General features: G+C 35.5%; 5 protein-coding genes across 9 annotated transcripts; 3 read left to right on the top strand and 2 right to left on the bottom strand.

The window, feature by feature from the left end:
• Nucleotides 1-1581: 1581 nt before the first annotated feature.
• LOC142536704 (putative sugar phosphate/phosphate translocator At3g14410) lies at nt 1582-5660 on the bottom strand. 2 transcript variants are annotated; one of them, XM_075641981.1, is made up of 7 exons: nt 5388-5660; nt 3343-3450; nt 3229-3263; nt 2976-3088; nt 2594-2855; nt 2242-2510; nt 1582-2025 (listed from the first exon to the last, which is right to left on the bottom strand). In XM_075641981.1, the coding sequence occupies exons 1-7, from the start codon at nt 5487-5489 to the stop codon at nt 1907-1909; spliced, it is 1008 nt and encodes a 335-aa protein (XP_075498096.1). In that variant the 5' UTR covers nt 5490-5660; the 3' UTR covers nt 1582-1906. The 2 variants fall into 2 exon arrangements, with proteins under 2 accessions (XP_075498096.1, XP_075498097.1); XM_075641982.1 differs by lacking the exon at nt 5388-5660 and adding an exon at nt 3559-3694.
• A 2476-nt stretch (nt 5661-8136) lies between these two features.
• LOC142536702 (bystin) lies at nt 8137-13891 on the top strand. Its single transcript, XM_075641980.1, has 11 exons — nt 8137-8566; nt 9295-9421; nt 10239-10290; nt 10414-10741; nt 11389-11468; nt 12140-12187; nt 12377-12523; nt 12773-12845; nt 12923-12998; nt 13387-13494; nt 13580-13891. Exons 1-10 carry the CDS (start codon nt 8231-8233, stop codon nt 13464-13466), a joined length of 1347 nt encoding a protein of 448 aa, XP_075498095.1. The 5' UTR covers nt 8137-8230; the 3' UTR covers nt 13467-13494; nt 13580-13891.
• Nucleotides 13892-14301: 410 nt separating this feature from the next.
• Nucleotides 14302-17519, top strand: LOC142536701 (pyruvate dehydrogenase E1 component subunit beta-like). Of its 4 annotated transcripts, none has more exons than XM_075641978.1 (4): nt 14302-14647; nt 15307-15389; nt 15523-15557; nt 16275-17519. In XM_075641978.1, the coding sequence occupies exons 1-4, from the start codon at nt 14554-14556 to the stop codon at nt 17245-17247; spliced, it is 1185 nt and encodes a 394-aa protein (XP_075498093.1). In that variant the 5' UTR covers nt 14302-14553; the 3' UTR covers nt 17248-17519. The 4 variants fall into 4 exon arrangements, with proteins under 4 accessions (XP_075498093.1, XP_075498094.1, XP_075498091.1 ...); XM_075641976.1 differs by having other exon boundaries at nt 14303-14647; nt 15292-15389; nt 15517-15557; XM_075641977.1 differs by having other exon boundaries at nt 14304-14647; nt 15517-15557.
• Nucleotides 17520-18330: 811 nt separating this feature from the next.
• Nucleotides 18331-19476, top strand: LOC142538032 (uncharacterized). The gene is made up of 3 exons (XM_075643475.1): nt 18331-18528; nt 18624-18699; nt 19065-19476. The coding sequence occupies exons 1-3, from the start codon at nt 18352-18354 to the stop codon at nt 19367-19369; spliced, it is 558 nt and encodes a 185-aa protein (XP_075499590.1). The 5' UTR covers nt 18331-18351; the 3' UTR covers nt 19370-19476.
• A 1346-nt stretch (nt 19477-20822) lies between these two features.
• Nucleotides 20823-23121, bottom strand: LOC142536700 (9-cis-epoxycarotenoid dioxygenase NCED1, chloroplastic-like). The gene has a single exon (XM_075641975.1). The coding sequence runs from the start codon at nt 23004-23006 to the stop codon at nt 21198-21200; it is 1809 nt and encodes a 602-aa protein (XP_075498090.1). The 5' UTR covers nt 23007-23121; the 3' UTR covers nt 20823-21197.
• Nucleotides 23122-24284: the final 1163 nt, after the last annotated feature.

Here is a 24284-nt window from a genome sequence, read left to right as displayed (position 1 = left end):
GAAATTAATTTTAATAAAATCAAATGATTCCACAAGTTGCTACATGAGTTTTTTTTTGTCTCGTGCCAGTTTATCATATATTCTTCAGATCATATTAAAGCATTGTTCTACCAAGAATCCAACTGCTAATTGCCAAAATTATAGTTAAAAAGATTTAAATTTTATATTTATTTAAATTAGGAGTGAAAGATTACGTTTCTTTAAAAATAATATAACGTGGGCCGTTGAATAATTACTAAAAATTGGGAAAATAAAACATGGATTACATTGTACGGAGAAATGAAATTTTAGGAAAATAATAGGATATTGATAAAGTGTGTTTTAGGGTGATCGAAATTTATATAAACTAGCTTACGAACCACCACACGATTCATTTGTAAAATAATGATTATTATGCATATGAATCAAGATTATGATCATCAGTAGCTCGAGTTCGAGGTGAGTTGAGATATATCGTAGTTTTGAGCAAATTATATGAAAATATTATTTATCTAAATGAATAATGTATTTTCGTAAAAATTAATTGGTATCATATTATTTAATATTATATTTCATTTTTTCTCATAATATTATTTCATTCCGTTTGTTTAAAGTATGAAGTTATCGATTAAAACCATAATAACTTGAGACATGCAAAATAATTATTTTTACCCATCATTAGCGAAAGTGCACTAAACACGGGCAGTTCACATTACAGAATGTAGATATCAGTAGGAGACTAAACGTGGGAGGTGGCAGCACTTCCAGAACTCGGCGGCGGCGGGTTGGCGGAGCCACCACCATCGCCTTTGGCAGCAGTAGCATCGCAATAACCACGTAATATATCACTTTCCTCCGTACTGATCCCGAGCGAGCCCAGCATGGAAGGCCAACACTGGTGCTGAATGATTCTTATGGCATTGCAGCAGCTGGGTCCAAGATGTGTCTCTCCATTGAGAAAGAACAGCACCACTTCGCCGCTGCAAGAATGCAGCTCTAGCAACGAATCCCAGCACGGGGAGGACCCATCTTCAGCTAACTTTAGACGGGTCGGAAGGGACGTTTTTAAGCTAAGATTACGAGCAGAGGCGGCTGTAGATGATGCCAAGAGATATAAAACGAAGATTACAAGGAGGAGATTTGAATTGGAATCCATGACTAACAAATTGTTAATTTCTTGGGAAGTTTTTGAATCGTCGTATTACTGGATTGGAGTAATGCAGAGCTTTATAGGAGATTGAAGCATGCAACTACGAGGCGAAGCCAAACGGACACTAGAAGTTACGTGGGGAGAGCAAGTGGTTCTGTAACTGATATGAAATTAAGCTGTGAAACGAACAGGCTAATGACTAAAAACGAGAAGATTAGTTTTTCGACGAAAAAATTATAATATTTAGTTTTCTCAAATAAATCACGACCGACAATCTTTTGGTAGACGTCATGTCAGAAAACAGAGTTAGTTAATTTTCCCCCTTGTTTGACAAAATTTTTGTTTTGTTAGATAGTAGTTAGAGAGATTTATATGATTATTTTCGTTGGATTTGTTAAATTATCTAACAAGCTAACTGGAACACCCAGAATGAAGAAAGAGTACGTACTTCGTTTATAAAAGTTTGTTCAATACATATGAAGGCTGATATCGTAAATGTGTACAACCTTTTTCGTGTTAAAACTGAAAAAAACAACGGTCATCCATCTCAATTTTACGTACAGGTCCTGACCCGATGACTATCAATCTTGGAAACTATAGGACACAATGAAGACAGACTACAAAGATCACTATACTGAACAAGAATCAAACCAGTCAGCTGCAGCTTCTCCGCATAAGTAAATCTTGTGTTATCCCTTTCCATCTTTAGGCAGCGAGGCACCAGAAATTGCCAACAAACCTAAAGCAGCATGGTCGAGACGCAGCAGACATTCTTGTTCATTCGTTTGAGGACAAGGATGAAACGAGCGGAACTGATTGACTGGGCTCCTCTGTGTTAACACGAGTAGCTTCCTTTTTCAACTTGTGGTTATTGTATGCAGCTACCCCTGCAATAGCTGCAAACGTCCAGGTTTCTCTCATCATTTTATCAAAATGCAAGGCTACTGTTGAAGTTCAAATGAATTATTAAGCAATTCTGAAGGTGAAGTTAACAAAATCAGTCGAAGATCCAGAATCAAGTATAATAAGTGAAAATAGACTCATTATCACGTTTTCAGGCTCCCTTGCAACAGTTGGAAGCGGGGAAGCATGAATGCAAACGATATACTTACCAACAGCATAACCAAATAGATTTATCAGTGTCAATTTTGTGTCCGCAAAAAGAAGGGCTGACAGTAGAACTACTACCCAGTCCTTCACGACCCCAGCTACACGAATGGTCAAAGCACTTGTATGCGAGATGACAAGGAAAACTGAAAGATTGAGGGCGAAAGTACAAAGAGAGTTTAGAATAAGAATGAGCGGTTTGAAGCTCCAAGTCCCTTGTTCATCCATCCTTGGCTTCTCTAGGAAGATCCACGGAATTAAGAGACAAAGAGCACTGCATTATGGACCCAATTTCAATTCAAAGACAGCAATAATATCGGAACATATCTCGGAATTCTAAAGAATGAAAGTACATGCCTGCAGGGGCTAACATAGTACATCATAGATATAGGATTCAGTTTCAGCCCCTTCCGCTTCACAAAAATTTCCATAAATACTAGCCTTAAAGCTTCCCCAACTACACCTCCCATTTGGTAAACAACACCGATCCAGTTGATATCTATTTCGCCATAAGAAGCCACCAAAACACCAAAACTGATCACCGACATTATAAGAAGCATTTTGACACTCATAACCTCAAGTCCAGCGAATACACCAAGAATGAAAACAGCAACTGGCACTGTAGATGTTGCAGAAATCAAAACAATGTTACGAGGGCCAAATCATAATCAATTTTAGCCACTAAAGTTGCATTGACTAAAAAACAGTTCCACCAATGAAACAACTAGTAAACACCTACTGATTGCTTTCAACATTTGAGCAAATGCAACAGATATGTAGAGGTAAGCAGTATTCCCTAGCCAGAGAGTCATTGCAAACATAGCACCAATAGGTATAACTGACGACATATATCTGGAGAAAACTAGAGTTGTTAGCAATAATGAAACCATGATGCTAGAATAAAAAATCGAGTGAGATCAAGATAAATGCAATTAAAGGGTGAAACATGAAAAAATTTGAGGACAATAACTATAAAGGTAGGGCTAGCTCACATATCCAAAGTCATTCCTTCCTCAACTTTAATAATCTGCAAAAAGGGGGAAATCTGTGTTAAAACACAATAATCGACAAATCCTGATCATGGGTATTATCTGTGCGTATATTACCTTGAGAACTTTCGTAAGAACGAAACATAAGACAGAGGAGAAGATCATATGAAGCATCGTCAATCCAAGAGGATATGGGAAGTTTATTTCCTTTGACGACAACACCCACTGCATTCAAGAATATTTTGACAAGGTAAATTTGGCAGAACAATTTCGTGACTTCTGAAATGTACTTCCAAATGCTTATAGAAAGTGCATATATGACATTTCACTTACATAGCCAATAAGTAGGCACTCTATGCAATTGATAAAAGTATGCAACTTAGCAATGCCTCATTCTAGTCATATGATTCATGTATGTAGTGAAACTTCACCACGAGAACTCCAATAAATAGGTGCAAGAATTGATTTCTCAAATCCTCAAAATAGCACATGAAAAGAAAATAAAAACTCCATGGAACTTTGCTAAAAAAAAACAAGAACTCATATATTCAATGGAAATATACATCAACTATTAGGAGTCTATAACTATCATACCTATTTAAGTTCATAATTTATACAATAAAATAATAATGATTATCATTTGTCTCAATTGAAATCAGAATGCAGAAAATATAGTGTTTACATGGGATAATAGAAATGACATCTAGGATATTTTTCTTCACAGAGTAGCACGAAAAAGAAAAAGAAAGCCCAAACAATAGCACGTAGCACCATTTTCATCACAGATCTCCTACAAACAATCGCATGTAGCACCATTTTCATCACAGATGCACAAAGATGTATCTTACAGTGCACATAGGGCAACAAGTTTACTCCTTTTAGCGTATGGACGTATAAAACATTCTCATAGAAAAATCTCACTTGCCATCAAAACCAAACCTATGCGAGCGACAGTTCTCAAAAACTGAATTAAATATCTAGCAGTGATCTCACTTTTGTTAACAGAAAAGAGCCAAAAACTAAAGCTCCATCAATCTTGCATCTGTGAGGTGAAAAGCAGGCAGTAGAAGTTTTCTTTCATAGATATTTACACTAATTTAACGTTAATTGTACTTTGATGGAACAAATGCGGTGTTTAGTTTATCCGAGATATTGTCCAACTTAATTCGCTAGTATTTATATAGGACTCTCCTGCAAAGATCATCTCCTAATGTTAATGTTCTTAAAGAAAATGGATGCAGACTAAGAAAATGGAAATAACTAAAGCGATCAGTGTTCACATTATGGACCATTGTGGTTTCGATCTCAAGTGGCGGGAACATTTTGCACCTAAAATCTACTATGCAAGTGATTATGTGGCATCATTCTATCACCTAAAGAAATTTTGGATGTCGGGATTCATTTTCCAAACCCCTTTTTTTATTTTTGGATGAAAACCAAAACATTACACTTTTATTCCCAACACATCAACATGTCCCCAACATAATCATATCTTTGATTAAATATCATTCCAAAAAAAATACTCTATTATATACTATATTTCAATAAACTCTAGTGACGAATTTAAAATACTTCATATAATTTCATGTGACATCGCCAACCAAAATATAATTATATGGTTCAATACCAGCTCCCTAAACCAATAAAACAAGGACACATCAACATATTTTACCTAAACAAATTTTGAGAGAAAAAGTCTCACGAAATTATCAGAAACTCTATCAACCATAGCAATGGCTTTCGGTTGTGGAGTTGTCATCACCCGTGAAAATAAGGCTGATCTAACACAGTAAACTACTCCTGACTTCAACCATACTCAAGCTTTAAAGTTGCGACAACTGAATGCCCAAGCTATAAAACGAATTTCATATCAAGAAACATGCTTTCCATTTACTCCTCTAACTCAAAGCAAATTCAATTAACAAATCCATGAAATCCTAGCCAAATTGGAGCTTAAATTGTCGACCCTTTGCTCTTCCTAACACAATTTCCTCGGATATAATCCTTCCCATCACATTCAAATCATCATCCACAACCCACAAATCTCATCACTTGTTTGACAATGTGCCAATTAGAAGTACGCGATCATCGATTCGACTATTTCACATAAAGGTACCTTGTAGGAAGTGAAAAAAGGAGAAATACAGTAGAGATGAAATAACCTTGTTGAAGAAGATCTGCCCGCTGGATAGAGCAATGTATATGAGAATGTAAGCATATGTGACGAACTCTTCTCTCACCCATTTTCTACTCCGATCCGCCATTGCAGCACCGGAAACTCCCACAGACCCAGAAATATTCAGCGAGAAGTGTGTGAGAAGAATCGTAGTTTCGAGGGGAGAACAGCGGACATGATTTTGACCTGAAGGGGATTTTAGAAACAGAAAACAAACAAGAAATTGCTTCCAGATTCAGCTTTAGGGTGTTTAGTGTGTATATATATATATGTGTGTGTGGGTCTGGGTCCTTGAACCCGGGCGGGGAAAGGACAATCAAGCGGGTCCAGTCAAAAGTACCGGGGATTTTGGAACCCGAATGAAGGAAGGACCAGGGTGTCAGTCCAGAACCGATCCCGGGAAAACATTCGTCGGGTAATACAATCACGGTGTTCAAACTTCGGATAAAACCGAAAAAATCGAAAATCCAAACCGAAAAATCCGAACACCAAACCGAACCGAAATCCGAATTTTGTAATTCGGATATAAATGTTAAAACCGAAGTTTATTTGGTTCGATTTCGGATTATATATGTCAAAACCGAAAAAACCGAAATTTCATTAAATTTATAATTTTTTATATTTTTATTTATATTATATATTTTGTTATGATATTTAGTGAGTGAAAAATCATTTTGAACAATTTTTAGTTGATTGATGTTTGTTTAACTAATTTAGATCTTATGTTTAAATATTTTACTAAGGAAAAGTTAACATATTATATTTTATAATATATTTATATTATTAATTTAAATAATTATACCCAAACCGAATTAACCGACCGAAATAACCGAACCGTTTTGGTAGAAAATCGAACCGAATCGAAGAAAAATGGTTCTGATATCGGATTATATATTTCCAAAACCGAAAACCGAAAAAACCGAAATAAAAAACCGAAAACCGAATCGAACCGACCGATGAACACCCCTAAATACAAGAGAATCAAGTTAAATGATCATAGATTATGTCCATCGATAATTAAGAGATTTGTTCTCCCTTACCGGTTCACAAATCGTGCAGAAGTCGAAACATGAACCATATCTGTACATCGTAGCTATCACCCGAGCGTCTCGGAGCAGTCATCGATTATCCTATACATACCTTAAACTATGGTAAAATCAAGGCATCACCTTTTCATTCTCAGAAGCAATCTTCGCATATTTACTTAAATACATTTTCTTTAACTTAAGTGCATAGTTGAATGTCAGTGTGGCCACATAACATTCCATGTTATCAAGTAAACATATTATCCAGCTCGGATTCATCTTGCTCGATCGCAAGCATGTGCAAAAAAAAAACATATCTCCGTCCAAAAAATTATCCACTCAACTCACCTAATTTTTCCGAGCGAGATCAGCATATTTATATTATATGCATGTGTATATATTAAATCACGTAATTAATGTAAATTATTTAATAATAAATTGTAATGATATTATAACAATGACACAATAAATAAAATATTAACTTTTTTATTGATATAACATGGATATACAAATTCATAATAACGTTATATAGTATAATCTTTTAAAAAAAATTGAGATAGTATCAATTTTTTAAATAGAAATAAAAAAGAAAAATGATAAGTTGGTGAATTTTATAATATCACCTGCCGTTAAGTTGGTCAACAATTTGACGGTCCGAACAAATATCGACCCAACCAACTTTGGTTGGATTGCCAGCTGCGTGTAATGTCCCACCATTTTTTGTTTTAAACAAGTAGACAAAAATTTGGGTGAAACGATGTTACGATTCGTATTTTGTGAGACAGATCTTTTATTTGGTTTATCTATTAAAAAATATTACTTTTTATGTTAAAAGTATTACATTTTATTGTGAATATCGATAGGATTGACCTGTCTCACAGATAAAGATTCATGAGACTGTATTACAAGAGACATACTCAAAAAACAAACATAATTATATCATCTATTAACTCTTTCTCATCAATAATTACCAAAATATTTGATCAATCAACGAATAGTGAAAAATTAAAATCATAATAAACAATTAATCTACTAAGTAAAAAAATATTCTATAATTTTTAAATGAAATTACTATCAAATCACGTGATAAAAGTTTTAAACTTTTTTAAAATTTTTAAATAGTCAACGAAATCTGTAAGTTATTTTGACTAGTGTTTTCAGAATCGGATGACACCAACTAGTTGAATGCTGGCTATAGATCATGTCCCAACAACTTTAAAAAACCATTATATGTCGGTCATATAAGTATTGAACCGGTGAACTGATTAAAAAATAGTTGGATTAGTTCAATTTTTTTATTTTATTTTCAGTTATATATATATATAGATATACACGATATTATTTAGATTTTGAAATTTGTTAAAAATAACGTTATAATAGCATTAAAGCCTATTAATTTTTTAAAATATATAATATAAAAGTGTTATGGTTGGATCGTGTGATATAATCGATCTGATTGATTAAAGGTAAAAACTTATGTGAGACGGTCTCACGAGTCGTATTTGTGAGACGGATCTCTTATTTGGGTCATCCATGAAAAAATATTAATTTTTATGGTAAAAGTATTACTTTTTATCGTGAATATAAATAGAGTTGACCCGTCTCACAGATTAAAAGTCTCGCCTTGATTAAATTGTTGTAAACCCGTGCCTTTTTTTTTTTTTTTTTTTGTTTTTAAATATTGGAGGAATAGGCCGAACTCAAATTAACTGGCTTTGCTAAAAGCCACTCTTCGACTCGTCGTTACAAAACAATATCAATAGACTAGGTTTTTTGCTCAGCTCCGCCGCCACCATCCGCTGCGATGTCGAAAAAGCGTTCTCGAATCGCGAATCCGGAGCCCTTCTCACCGTTTACCTCCGATTCCGTCTCTTACAAGCGACGTTCTAAACCACCAAAACACCACCAGCTCCAGCAAAGGCTTGTGCCGTCGGCTGTCAGCTCAAAGATTCTCAATGAAGCTCTTATTCAGCAGAAGGAAATTCAACTGGAAGAAGATAACAATGATGCCCTGAATAATGGCATTGTGTTTTCTCAAGTGGACGACCCTAAAAACAGTATCAGAGACGAAGAAGAAGATTTGGATTATTTTAAAGGGTTTTCCGAGTCAGAGATCCAGTCTGGGCAACATGATTTTGAGGTTTGCTCTTCGTTTTATTTCACATATCTGTAGCCGCGGGGCACGGATTTAGTGGAGCCATGGTTAAAATTCTTTTGCTGAAATTACCCGTGAATTTTGATTTTGTAATCTGTCACTTTGTTGTTCTTCATCTATTTCAGTGAGCAAATTAATCATGTCTTTAGTCGTTACTTTTTGGTTTCTTTTTTTGCTTTCGTATGCGGTTCATTATAATTTTTAGTCACTGAATTGAGTGTTGTCATTTGAATCTTGTTGGAGGAAGGTGTTCATAATATCCGAAATGCACGTTTCCTAATTCTGTCTGGTTATACTTAAACTAGGAGTGAAGCTTCATTTCAGCTAAAATTTGAACTCAATGCTCGATTTATTTCTTGATTTTCTTTCTGAGAGATGAACAATTGTTTTTCTTGACCTCCAATTATTTTTGAAGGCCTTTGTTCATTTGAAATTCAAAGACTCGATGGATATCTCTGTTGCACAGTATGTATATGTGTTTCAGCACTTCATTGCAGATTTGATATATTTCCCAATCCTTCATATTTTGATAAGGGACGCCAGTCAGTCTATTTGCCATAGGATATTCGTTCATCAAACTTAGCTGTCTTTTGAATCTTTGATCGATTATAGAATAAATTTATGTCATATTCCTTTTTTGCTTATCCTTGAAATCACTTTTAGTAAATTGTTACATTTGCTTTTATTATTATCCTATTTGTTTGATCAAATAGGATAAGATTGATGAAGAAGATGAAAAGCTGCTCGAGGCCTTCTTTTCTAAAGATGATCGTCCTCATCACACATTGGCCGACATCATTGTCGAGAAGATCAAAGAAAAAGATGCCCAAGTTTCTTCAGGTCTGATTCAAGTATCCTCACGAATACTTTCCTGATCTTTATATAATTACCCCTGTATATCTTACTGTAATTTTTAGCCTCTCTTTTTATTGATTTTTAATTTTTAATATACTGTGGTAAAATTTCGGAACCTTTGGCCATATCTGTTTATCTTTTCTGGGAGTGTTTTGGCAATGTTGACATTTCCTATAAACACAAATAATAAACATATCCTTGTAAAAATTTATTGTTCTTTCTGAAAAACACATTTTCACTCTCCCAAATACAATTAATATTTTATATTGCTATTGATATCTCTCAAAACTAATTCTATTATTGTACTGTATTGAATCAATACTCCATATTTATTAGTATGAAATAATTATAGGAAAAACGAAACGCTCTACGCATCAAAACATGACATCTAATCTAAAATAAAAAATGTCTCATTCCGAAACGTAACTGAATGATTTTCCCTGAAATAGGGAATCAATATAATCCTCTTATTATTGATTAAGATATAAATACCCCAGTGAATTTTAAATAAACATGATATTTACAACAAAAAATGTTATTAAGAAAACATAGTCAAACGTGTGTCACATTCTCAGTTCAACATCTGAAAATATATTTTCCAATAAATATTTTCAGAAATATTGAAAACATAGACAAACGGACTTTTTCTTTTTTCAGTTTGTTTTATGTAGAAGGTGAAGATGTTCTTTCAACTGACCTTGACACACACTTTACCGGTGTTACATTGTTGGGATGCTTATCGTATAATGAAAAGAGTCGTGACAACTTTTTACTATTTTCGGTTTCACTTGTTTGGTTGTAGGAGCGCAGGCAATGCCTAAATTAGATGATTCCATTGTGGAACTATACAAGGGGTATGCCATTTGTCTTATTCTTTTAATGTTAAACTGTTGGATGTCTCGTCCTTCTCTTTTCCATTATTATTATTATTTTCCTTTTTTGGTGCCACAGTGATCGGTAATATGTGTTCTGTGCAGGGTGGGCAAGCTACTCAGTAAATACACCTCTGGTAAGGTGCCAAAAGCCTTCAAGCATATACCTTCTATGCAACTCTGGGAAGAAGTCCTGTACTTGACTGAACCAGAGAAATGGTCTCCTAATGCAATGTATCAAACCACTAGAATATTTGCTTCTAATTTGGGTGTCAAGAAAGTGGAACGGTTCTACAAGTTTGTCTTGCTGCCACGTGTGAGAGAAGACATTCGAAAGAATAAGAGGCTGCACTTTGCTTTGTATCAATCTTTAAAAAAGGCTCTCTATAAACCAGCTGCTTTTAATAAAGGAATCTTACTTCCATTATGTGAGGTATCTAATACATCGCCAATTTGATTCATTGTTCATTATAATTGGTTCTTGATTGTGATGACTGGATTGACGGCCCAATTTATCCTCAAGCACACTTGAGTTTCCTCTTGTGCCAGTGTGCCTGTTAAACGTGCAAAGTTCTTTACTGGCATATGATTTTACTAGATAAGTAAAACCTTAACCTCTGGTTGTTCAGCATGTTCTTTGTGCATTTAGTTCGACAATCTGGCTAAGTCAGCCAAAAAAGCAAGTAATGGCCTTTTATATATCAGTGATAACAACCGCACCTTTAATAAAATGTCACTGGTGTCATGACGTTCATTTCAATGTAAGTGAGCCGACTTACTGATTTCATGCTCCAGGTTGCAAAGGTTCGTATAATGGATACTTACCAAGTGTCAATTAGGGCTTCAATTGAAGCGTTTGCCATTCTTTTCCATGGATAATAGGTTGCTGATTTTTCTGTTTCAGGATGAATTTTGAAGATAGAAGTGAGCCATTTGCCTACATTTTCTAGAACTTTTTCACCTTTTTCTGTGTTGCAATTTCTTGGTGTTACTATTGAAATATTTTGCGCATGAATGCATACCACAGTTTTCTTCATATGAACATCGGTTGATTTTTAAGAGAAACCTTTTATTTTCCAGTCAAATACATGCTCTTTAAGGGAGGCTGTCATTGTTGGGAGCATTATTGAGAAAAATTCAATCCCTCCACTTCATTCTAGGTATGCTTGTGACCTTAATCTAAATCGCTCTACTTTTTACTTTTAGATCACACATATACCGCACTAAAAGCAGTTGCATCAATGCTCTTAGTGTTATAATAGCTATTCCACATGATTAGGCAAAATTTTAAATGTTTATTGATCTGATATAATCATACACTGACCAAGAATCAAATATCTGTCAACAATGGGAAAAAAATCTTACGGGAAAATTCTGTCATTTTGTTTCCATTATTCCTCGAATAATTTCGCTACATCATTGGAGGTTTTATTGAATGCAGAGCTGCTTACTTTGATGCTAAATTCATATTACCTTTCGGAATCCCTTTTACATTTCATTTTGAGGTTGTCAGCCTCTGTTTTATTAATATGAGCTCTTCACCATGGTTGCTCGGTGTTCTTTGATTACATTTGATTCAAACAACTTGAAAAGTTTGAAATGCTTGATTGCCACTTTTAAATGTCTCAGATATTTGACGGAGCTTGACATACAAACATGTTAATTGTTGAAAAACACATTTGTTTTTTTTTTTTTTTGGGGGGGTGTGTGGGGAAGGGGGAGGGGGATTTTTGGTTTTTATGGTATTGTTTTCATCGTGTTATTAATTCATATCATTTTGCTTACTTGCGAATTGTGATGTATCATGTTTAATATTTGTTGCATGTAACAGTGTCGCATTGTTGAAACTAGCAGAGCTGGAGTACTGTGGAACAACAAGGTATTTATACTTGTGCAGTGACTCCTGAGTTTCATTATCCCACATGGACTACTTCATATAGATCTTGATATTATTGATGACTCATTCTGTTTTGCATTATGCTCTTGATATTTTTTACTTGCCACAATGTTTCACAAGAGCTTATCAGAAAGTATATGTTGACGATTTTAGATTTTATGTTTGTTGCAGTTATTTCATAAAGTTATTAATTGAGAAGAAATATGCATTGCCATATCGTGTACTTGATGCTTTAGTTGCTCATTTTATGAAATTCCATGAAGACTCCAGAGCAATGCCTGTGATCTGGCACCAGTCACTTCTTGCATTTGCTCAGAGGTTAGTTCTTTTGGTTATTTTTTCTTGCTTCTCCTTTTATTTTTTTCTCTGCCCTTAGCATCTATACATGTCTCCCCCCGATGCCAGTAAAATATATTATTTCGATGTTGATTCCTCTAATTGTCAATTATTAGTTAGAATTTACGAATTTTCTCTTCTAACAGTGAAGCCTAAATTCTTCACAAAACTGCTCGTCTGTGTGCACATTCCATACGAAAAAGACTGGGTTTGATTGCTGTGTTGATGCAGGTACAAGAATGAGTTGACAAAGGAAGATAAAGCTAATCTCAACACTCTAGTTGATAGGCAAAGACATAAATTAGTAAGATGACCAGAGCTCTTACTATTTGATGGAAGTTTTTAAATGATTTATCGACTCATTTTTCTCTTCACATACAGGTTACTCCGGAAATATTAAGGGAATTAAACAACAGTCGAAACCGCGGGGACAAAGAGGATGATCTTATGTCAATATATATCCTTTTTTTCTCTATTGAAATGAGTTTATCATTATATTTTGTTTATCTGTTTTGGAAACAAAATCAGTGCTAGGCTGCTTGCATCGCGATGCAACTTTCGTCCTTATGCACGAATGAATATACGCCCCATAAAAGAATATTTTCAATATCCTGTTCGTCTATGCCATACTATGCTTGCTTGGTTATCACTGTTTTTAATCCTGCTTACAGTTTCCTAACCATAAATACCCTTGAATTTTTAGTTTCTCAATATGATACTGGAATTTAGATTTGGATAGCGTTGAAACTTTTTAACTTGTAGAGTTATATGATCTCTATCTTTGTGCTGTATGCCCCTTGCTCCGTTTCTTTATTGATTACACGCATTCCTTGACTCCCTATCACTGACACCTATTTCCACAGTTACCAAACCAATTCAAGAAGATAGGTTTGATATTCCGGATGTACCTATGGAAGAGGACTGAGCAACTTACCATTGCTTGATTCTTGCAGGTAAATGGTCTTCCCTACTAACTCCTCTTCCTAATGATTGTAGCTATCAAGCGAAACTCGCATGATTTTCAATCTCTTTATGCAGGCATTAAAAAATTTTCATCAAGAAAGTCTAGCGGCAAGTCGGACACATTCATCGAGTTAGTGTGGACACAGGGAAGATAAATATGCTGTGTACGATGGCTAAGATTCGGGAGAAGTTTCATCTTTGTTTGCCAGTGTAGCAGGAAGATTTTCATAGTTTGTTTTGGTCTATATGTAGATTAGAGATGCGAACGTTTTTAAGATGAAATGATTTCTTATTATTTTACGCAATAGACAGATTTGGTTAGTTTTATGAGAGAGAATTTTTGAAGAAAGCACAAGTGATTGTCAAGCAAAAAAGGGGTTTGGTCGAGTCTTCCTTGTGACAAGAAAAAGGTTAATAAATTAAAATCTTTTATCAATATATAGTTAAAAATAAGTTAGTGTAATCGAGATGTCAATGTTATGGTTGATGAGTGTTTATGTAAGCATGTATGTATGTGAACATACTTATATATACATACACACACATGCATGTATATATAGTATTTACTATATATTAAATATGTTATAAATTTTTAGTTTATAATTATAATATTTTCATATTATTAGTGAATCCAAATATTTTTTTAGTTCAAATTTTAGTTTCTTTAACACAATCCAAATATAATTTTAGATATATGAACTAAAATTTTTACTTTTTTTATATAATTGACATTTATTATTTTAAATACAAATAAATTGAAGTATTATGTTACAAAATTATAGATTTCTTGAGGGATAAAATAAGGTTTGATGAGAATTGGTAAAGTTGGCGACACATGCTGATGCACACAACACAATCAAGCAAGAAAAAAGGGATGGATCCTTCGGTTCCGTCGTCATTCCAATTTCTCCTTCCCTTGAAATTTGCCCCATTTTCACATCGATTCATCCGCCCTCTTCCCTCTGCAATCCCTTTTATATGAGCATTTTTTTTCCTGCATTTCACCATTTCTCATTCCCTGTTCTTTCACTCGCCGTGCCTTATTCATCATGGCTGCAATGTTGCAATCTGTTGGAATGGCATCTCCAGCTTCATTTACTATGTCGGATCTTTCTAATAGATTCTCTGTTTATTCTCTTCCGGGTATCTTGCTTTTTCTTTTGTGTTTCTGTTTCATTGGATTTGTTTTGCACAATTTCAGTCGTGATGGGATTTGATTTTAGAACCCTGTGAGACATCAAATGAGCTGAGAACTCCTCAGAGAAAATGTTGGCTAAAAACCCGTGTGTTAATTACAAAAGATTCAATCTTTGGTTTCAACCCAGAGATGGGAGACTGAACCCCCATTCTGGTTGGGGATCTTTGTAATTTACTGAAAGCGTTTTGGTCTGGACCGAGATCGTGGTCAATTCTCGTTCGGCTTTTCTCAAGGATTTTGAAACGAATAGTAACTACACTATCCTAGTTTGTTGGGCATTTTGCTTCATTTAATCCCAAAAGACTGGAGTATTTACAAAGGATCCAAATGTGATTTTCCCTGAAGAAGGTTCAATCCAAGAACTGTCGAGATAATGAAAAATGATTTTATTTTACTTTTTGCTTGATAACAATATGAAACTCTACGTGGTTTTATTGAACTTGTTTAATGAATTAGTTGCTTTGTGCTTTCTAAAGAATCATGGGTTTGTTCATGATCTTTGAATTTCATAATTATGTGCTTTCCCTCTCTTTTTCAGTGTGTACAATAAATTGACAGAGCCTAGTGTTCATTTTGTGTTTGTTTTCCGCTTTGTTTCCATCAGCTACCCGATTTGATGTAAGGTTTGTTAATGGTTGGATTCACGGAACTCGCAAGACGGGAAAAATGATTGCTAAAGCAGTTGTGGTTAGCGTGATGATTATGAACTCTTTGATTTTTTTTGTTTTGTTTTTGTTTTCCTGTGATTTTGATAGTTTAACCAATGGATTCTCTTATCTGAAGTTGGCTTTTGTATCGCTTGTTGAATTTTCAGGCGCAGGCTGAAAATCCTACCTTGGCGGCTTCAAAAACTGGGTGAAGTTCTGAAATTCCCTTCCCAACTCTGAAAATCTTCTTGTGCTCATGCATGTACTTCCACTTAATGTTCCAATTTTGGATTGTCTCAGTTGGAATGTGAGAAAAAATTACGTCTTAGATAATGAGCTGACGGAGTTCGGACGGACAATACGAAACATACTCAATTTGATTACAAACTAGTCTAGATTTGTATCAGAGACCACGTGAGCGTAAGCTTTCTTAGTTGCGGGTAAACCTTTTCATCCCTAAGGGTCCACATTTTGTGCAACTCAAGGTTTCAATTGCGAGTTGACGTCCATAAAGGACAAGCCACTTATACCACGTTTGAAGGAACGACTAAAGAGAGAGATCCCATCGTGACTTGTTTTTGGTATACCAAAGTGGTAGTCTAGGTTGTCATTAGAAAACAACCATTTTAAATCTTGAGGCGAATTGGACTTTTGATATTACTTGGCTCGGAGGATCTTAGTTTTTATTTAATGAAAAATGCATAGTAACTTAAAATACATCATGTCTTGTGCATTGGAGTATGGGTGCATCTTTATCTACATATAAGCATTAAAAATCACGTTTACTTCTCTGCCCTACTTCGTCAGCCCAGAAATATGTTGTGGCATGCCATTTAAGTTTTAAATCGTATAATTCTTTTCCAATAGTTTTATGTGTACTTATGGAAACTTGAGAAGTGCCAAATTAATGTTTTGCTTCTTTCAGGCACGAACTTTTGCTGTTTGAAGCTCTTAGAGAAGGATTAGAGGAAGAAATGGAGCGCGATCCTCGAGTTTGCGTCATGGGTGAAGATGTGGGCCATTATGGAGGGTCATACAAAGTCACAAAAGACCTTGCTAAGAAATTTGGAGATCTTCGAGTGCTTGATACACCCATTGCCGAAAATTCTTTTACAGGCATGGCTGTAGGGGCTGCCATGACAGGGCTAAGGCCTGTAATTGAAGGCATGAATATGGGATTTCTTCTATTGGCCTTCAACCAAATATCAGACAACTGTGGCATGCTACACTATACCTCAGGCGGGCAGTTCACAATTCCAACTGTGATTCGTGGACCAGGAGGGGTTGGGCGCCAACTCGGGGCTGAGCATTCACAGAGGCTCGAATCCTATTTTCAGTCAATTCCCGGTATACAGATGGTTGCTTGTTCGACTCCATATAATGCCAAAGGTCTCATGAAAGCTGCAATCCGTAGTGAGAACCCAGTAGTTCTTTTTGAGCATGTGCTTCTTTACAACCTCAAGGAGAGAATTCCCGATGAAGAGTATGTGTTGTCTCTCGAAGAGGCAGAAATGGTGAGGCCTGGCCAGCATGTTACAATCTTGACCTACTCTCGGATGAGATACCATGTGATGCAAGCCGCCAAGACTCTAGTCAACAAAGGTTATGATCCCGAGGTGATTGATATCCGGTCCTTGAAGCCGTTTGATCTCTATACTATTGGAAATTCGGTCAAGAAAACACACAGAGTGCTTATTGTTGAGGAGTGCATGAGAACTGGTGGCATCGGAGCAAGTCTTACAGCAGCGATAAATGAGAATTTCCATGATTATTTAGATGCTCCAATCATCTGCCTTTCATCACAGGACGTGCCTACTCCTTATGCCGGGACTTTGGAGGAATGGACAGTGGTTCAACCGGCACAGATTGTAACTGCAGTGGAACAGCTCTGTCAGTAAGCAGTAGGGGTGAGTTCAACTCAAAAACAAGTTTCAGCTTTTTCACTTTGAATCAGAATCTTGGTAATTTTCTTCCTATATTCAATAATTTTTCGAGTTTGAACTTCCATGGATTTTGTTATTGGATGAGATATTAATATACGTGGGTATCATCAATACGTATTTCAGAGTTTTTGAAGGAAAATTTTTATGTTTAGTGATCATTTTGTTGTAAATTTGGATTATATTGTCATTTATTCTTGGTATATATGCAAATATTGCATTTGGATCCACTAGCGATATTTATAATATTTATATTATGAGATTTTGTTATTATATCGTGAGATTTTGATATTATATAATAAGATTTTATATTGATCAATATATAAAGATATTTGATAAATAATTTTTTCTATTGATTTTTTTGTTTGTGTGTACTCATAGAAAAAACTTTAAAAAATATATGGTTTTTGACATTTATTTTGGTGGCTAGAGATTGAATATTGCTCCACAATTTCTATTCATGAATTAATTAATCGGTTAAATTCCTAATCTAATTGGAATTTAATTTGCTTACCTAATTAATAACAACATATATATTCCATGTCAATAAAGAAAAAAAAGATCAATATATTGCTATCTTGGCAAGATCCAAATTATATTCCAGTCAATTGTAAAGCTCCTAAATTGTTTTTGTTTCAAAACGGCGGTGAAATAAAATCCATAATATTTAGAAAACAATAAAAATATTTTTTTAATTATATAAAGAATTTATTTTGTCTCTTGGCGTGTCTATTTTCTAAATTAGAATACTACTTTTATCTCATTAATCAAATAAATTAATTTTCAAGTGAAAATACTACCATCATTTCATAAACTAATTACACACACACACATATTTTATCACCTGTTATTAAAAATTTTGAAGCTTTCAAAAGTTTCTTTCATATTTCTTCAAGATCTTCCTTCCATACCGGATCTTTTCTAATCGGGTAATATCGTTTTTAGGTTTTTTGTGATAACGATTGTGAAGTATATATATAATCATGTTTTATGCATCTCAGTTGATAAGAATACTGATCTCTATTATATTTTGAGAAGCAGTTCATCAGTTCTCCCTCAACAATGGATTTTTTGGAGAATGTATACAAAAAAACGGCCATGAGTACGGTTAAAGTTGGCAAGATCATGTTCAAAAGATTGTTGAGACCCATAGTCCGAGCGACGTCGCAAGTCGTCGTGGCGACCTGCCTGCAAAAACCTTTAACAGACCTTCACAATCTCAACTTCGGCGCTTTCATGGTGATTTACATAGATATATAGAGTATATTCTTCTTTCTTTTTTTTCTTTTTTTTTTCAAAATGATTTTATGATTTATACCTTGTTGTCTTTTCAGACAATTATTATTAAGGTGGATTCTAGCAGACTGGGATGGCAAAAAGGAGTATTAGTAGCACTGAAGAATTGCAAAGGTATTATGACACGGTCTCATGGATTCTTATTTTTGAAACGAGTAAACTATATCGATAATAAAAGTAATATTTTTTTATGAGTGATCTGTCAAACAAAATTGACCCGCACAAGAGTTTTTGTGACTATCATTAATAGCATGTATAAAATAAAATTATAATAATTTTACACTCGAATATAAAACGAAGAAGAAGAAGCCCTGAAAGTCATGTTTTATTCTAAACATTTTTCAAAAATAAAAACTCAACCGGACATTGTTTATTAAATTTTTTTTTTTTATATAGAAAAACTTGTACGTTATTTTTCCTTTGTATAATTTACTAACAAAATGTGGTTGAAACTGAACATTATTAATTCATGAACATAGGGGCACGCTTCAAAATGGATCAAAATGGTGTTGTGGAGATATCTGGAGTAGGCGATCCAATGAGACTTTTGGAGAAGATCGGGAGATCGAGCCGCGTAACGCTCCTATGGTTCCAGTTCGGACAATGCTCGGAGAACCTATACATGGCCGCGAGCAGTGGTAAGAAAAGCGATCCTCCTGCAGCTAAAGAAATTAAACCCATTGGTTACGGAAATAATGATACCAGGTTTCCCTTTCTTCCCAATATGCATGCTGGATTTGCCCATCCCGTGCCACATTTACTCACACCTTACGGTCCATATTAACGCCCTCTTCTCAATTTTCAACGCCTAATTTCCTAGTTAACGCGTCGTTTGACTCAAGCTCTACAAATGATTATTGTTATAAAATATATATTATTCATACCATTCGAATTTATCGTCTTTATATTATATATAGTTCTTCATCCTAATTAACGTTTCAAATATTATATTATCCATACCTTACGAACAATCTTTTCACAAACACTGGCAATTAATCCAATTTAAATTTGAACATGATCTTGTGTAACAAAATTTCCTTTGTCCAATTTTACTGTTCAATTTTGGGTTTTGGTCAAGTAAGTTTTCAAATTTTGGTTTTAATATGCTAACTTTAGTAATAAATCCTATAAGATTTTTTTTAATATATGGTGCATATATGACCACGAAAATTGAAATATTATATAAAATATATATCACAAAAACAAACTTTCCATTAATTAAAAGATCATGAATCTTGATAAATTTTTTAAGAAAAACTCACGTTAATTACGTACGATCACGAGTATAACTTTACAAATCCAAAGCACCTCATGATTCCGTAAATTAGTTTCTCAAGAAAATTAGGGTTCGTGCCAGCAGCAAGAACATTTCCCTTTCGACGGAGATGCGCACGTAAAAGCGAAAAAATCCTTCTCTATTTGTGGATTGCATCGTTTTATACCATCCGTAAACATACACTCATTTACATATTACATTACTAAATGCGCCGTTTTATTACTCAAATTACTACAATGCACAAATCATTCAACTTTTTTTTTAAAAAAAATAAATAAATAAACCTAGTTAATTAAATAGTTTATTTAGAATTATGTAATTATATGTGACATTAATTATCATGGTATAATCATAAATAGTTCAATCATGCTAATTTTAAAAGTAGAAAATAATATAGGAATCTAGCTGAAATGGGCAAACAATGCGACAGTGATTTAAGGAGGTTGATCAGTCAAGGGAATATTTGCCTATTATTGACTTTTATTTGATATATTGTGACAAATGTGCTTCATTCAAGGAACTTCTCACTTGTTTTTCAACACCAAGAATAGGGGATACTCCAAGAACAAGAGATTGAAGCATGCCTCTTAATAAAATTTATTAATATTTTTTATAAAAAATTGATCAACTCAATTATAATTTTTTTTTTATCATGAGTTGAATTTTACTATTTTATCCAATAAATGAAAAATAGTTTCTTCAGTTTTGATAACATGCGAGTTTAAGTTGTAAAGTTGTTCTGGCATCAACTGCATTCTCTTCCAATTTGTATCAAAAAATGTTGATCAGCTGATTTATTGAGCTCGAATATAACAAAAACCTTTTTCCGGTTCGATTCCAAATGATTATTTTGCGTACATATACTATATTCTCAGATGATTTAATGAATTGGGCTACTCCAAAATTCTACCAGAGAAAAGAAAAAGCCAAGTATCATGAAGATAGATATGATAGTAGGAAAAAAAAAAGCAATCTCATGTCATTTATACGCATGTACAAGAAAACAGAGAAAAAAGGCCTGTTTTTTTAATATACAAACATTATCAAACTGTTCTACGGAAACTATTTGCCTATTCTATCTGATTTTTACATACTACGTGACAGAATCGTAAGAAACCAGCCGAGCCTTCCTTACATCCGAAAGCTACCATGCTGGCCCTGGAAACTTACCACGTGAAAACATATTCAGTATATTTTTTTTGCAAAAAAGAAAGAAAGAATGAATAATATTATACAGGACTCCAGGAGAGAGATTCCGGGGAGAAGTATATCTAACCATCCCACTGGAAATTCTCCATGGAAAATAGTAAAAAATGAGTTGAATTGGGATCAGGATTCAGGCCTGGTTTGCCAAGTCTTTTTCATTGATGAATGTACCGTGAAAACCATAGGGAACTCTTGATGGGAGCTTAACTGAGGCCTCCAATTTCATTGTCATGGCATTGATAATCTGGAGTTCGGATTTCCAAGCCTTTTCATCATGGACGAAGGTCAGGATATAGCCATCGTCTTCGGATTTTGAATCCGGGCTTGCAGGAAGGAACATGGGTTCTCCCCCGAATCTCTCATCCCCGTAAATGAATTTCTTGATTTCGCCTGTGAAAAGGTTTACCTTTGCGAACCCGGAGACTTTTGGCCATGGCTCTGCAATGGCCAGATATGCGTATTGGGTTTTTCTTCCAAGCCTATTTCTGTTCACCATTCCTGCTTCTAAATTTACCTGATGTTCATATGACAGGATGGGCCTTCGTGTCGATTTTCCGGTCTTCAAATTTAGCCTTATTTCGGACAGAACACTCTTTAATCCTTCTTCGCATTCGTTGAAAATGGAGTCCGCGGGAGTCATACATGAACCAATGACAACTATTTCATCTGTTTCAGGCTCCTCCCATGCATTCCAAAGATGGAAACAGAAGCAATCAGGCACCTCCACCCACTTGATCCCAGAAGAGTTCTTTGCATACTTGTCCAACACACCGAACCTGGCGACTTTTTCCTTATCGTACACAACCGGAGAGCCGCCTCTGATCATTTCCGACAACTTGAACACCACCTGCTGATCCGGCACGATCACGAAATTTTCTGTAATAGCGAAATCATGCATCATTGTCGGTTCAGAAACCGGGATCTCGATGTCCTCCGATTTCTCGCCGTTTCTTGAAAACCAAAAGTACTTCAAGTAAGGATTCTGAATCACGTCGTAGCTCAGAGCAAAGAGCTCGCCAGAGACTGGGTCGAGCTTCGGGTGAGCAATCATGGGGGACTTTAACTGACCATTGAAACTGTACCTTCCCACTGTTTCGAGGTCCCCATCCGGATCCACGCGTACATTATAAGGAAAATCATCTTCGGACATGGCCAATAAACGGTTGTTGAAGTACACCAATCCAGCGTTCGCAACTCCGGTTCCATGGTCATGATCAACCAGCTTAAACACCCCGCGAGCATAAAAAAGCAGCAACCTAGCTATGCCTGAATGGCCGTGTAGCTCTCCAATAGCTTTTGGAAAAACAGGGCGGCCCAAATCCCGTTCCTGGATAAATCTTTGTGTCTCCGTAAACCGACAGGCATAGCTAGCAGAGCCATCAGAAATTTTCACACTGTGAATCATGCCATCGCCATCGAAGAGGTGGTGTCCTGCGAGCGGCTCGAAGAGCGGATTAGCCCCATTTCTCACGTACACACCTTGAATGGAGTCCGGGATTTTCCCAGTGACCGGAAGTTTGCGCTTCACTGGCCGTTCCGGTACAGGGGAGAAGTTTCCGGCGATTTGGACGACAGGGTCTGCTGTTTTAGGAAAAGGGTGCTCCAGCTCTTGAGCAGTCAGTGCACTCTCCACTGCATCCAGAGCTATTGCCGCAGCTTTCTGAAGCAAACTCCATTGTGGCTTCATTGGAGAAGGCGACTTCCGCTTTTCGATAGTAGCTGGTTTTCTAGCCGTCTGGATTTGGGTTTGGTTCGGGAGACGGATCGGCGGAGCTTGGAGGGAGGATTTTATGTCGAATTTGCCTTTTCTGTGCGGCAAAAGAATGTGCTGGCTGACGGACAAAGATCTTTTGCAGGAGCCCAACTCGGGTATTAATGGCGCGCGCGATTTAGGTTTAATCCAAGAACTTGTGGCAGCGTAAGCGTTTGGATTAGCCATTAAAGCTCCTTATTTCACAACTGTTCAAAGTGGTCTAAGTGAAAGTTTTCGGGTTTTAATCAAAAGATAGAATGGAAAATGAGTGATTTCTGTTTGTGTGCGTTGAGTGGTAGGAGAGGGAGGGGTATATATACAGCCAAGAGTCATGAATGTCAGAGAGCCCACGTGTAAGTTATTTGGAAATACAATTGATTTCACTCTTTTTTGTTGGTAAATATTACAATTTTGGTTATTTTTTGAGAAATATATATTCAGAAAACTTTATTTTAAATATGTCCTGTAAACAAAAAAACAGATGTTTGGTGTGTTTGACCTATTTTAAGGTTTACAATTACAAATATATGATTTATATCGTTATCATTGGTTATAATTTTTGGTCAATGGACAAAAGTTCGATCTTACAATTGATATCGAAACTACGATCACGATTACGATTCTCGAATTTATTGCAACGAATCCAATTATTGAGAAATATTGTTGGAGATCAATAATTGTCTCATTGATACCATGGTCCCAAATCTTAAAAATTAAAGATTTAAAATGAGTTTATAATGGGCTTACAATGGACTTCTATAGCAACTTGGGTTAATCATTTTCGTAAAGCGATGACGAATATGAAGTAGTTGCTATAGGGGCCTATTGTGCAGTCACGCATGCGCGGGCCTGGGGCGTGACATAATGGTATCAGAGCCGTCACCAGCAAGGAACACCGAAAAATAAGTGCTATGTGAGGCAAAGTGTTACGTGCATGAGAGCCACATCTTGAACCTGCGGGGCAAAGTGCTACATAGGAGCCACTTCTAGATTCTCGGCACTGGTGGATCGAGGGGTCAGGCCGCGACAAGGACGTCGCGTTCTGAAGGAGGGGTGATTATGAAACCCTTGTCCCACATCTTAAAAATTAAAGATTTAAAATGAGTTTATAATGTGTTTACAATGACTTCTATAGCAACTTGAGCTAATCATTTTCGTAAAGCAAGAACGAATATGAAGTAGTTGTTATAGGGGTCTATTATGCAGCCACACAGGCGCATGCACGGACCCGAGCCTTGGGCTTGACACTCTCTGCTTGGCAGAGCAATTGAAACATGATGTTTAATTGTTGTAAACTTTAAAATATTAAATTTGTACCATTACCAATAAATATAACTTTTATTAAAACGTTCGTACACTCTGTCTCAAACAAATTGTGTGTATATTTTACGATTCAGGAAATAATAATATAATGGATTTGAATATCCAATTAATTGTGAATGAATGAGGTTGTCGGAGTGGACC

Source organism: Primulina tabacum, chromosome 2, assembly GCF_025594145.1.
Source record: "Primulina tabacum isolate GXHZ01 chromosome 2, ASM2559414v2, whole genome shotgun sequence".
NCBI lineage: Eukaryota > Viridiplantae > Streptophyta > Magnoliopsida > Lamiales > Gesneriaceae > Primulina > Primulina tabacum.
This window is presented reverse-complemented; position numbering and strand designations above follow the sequence as displayed.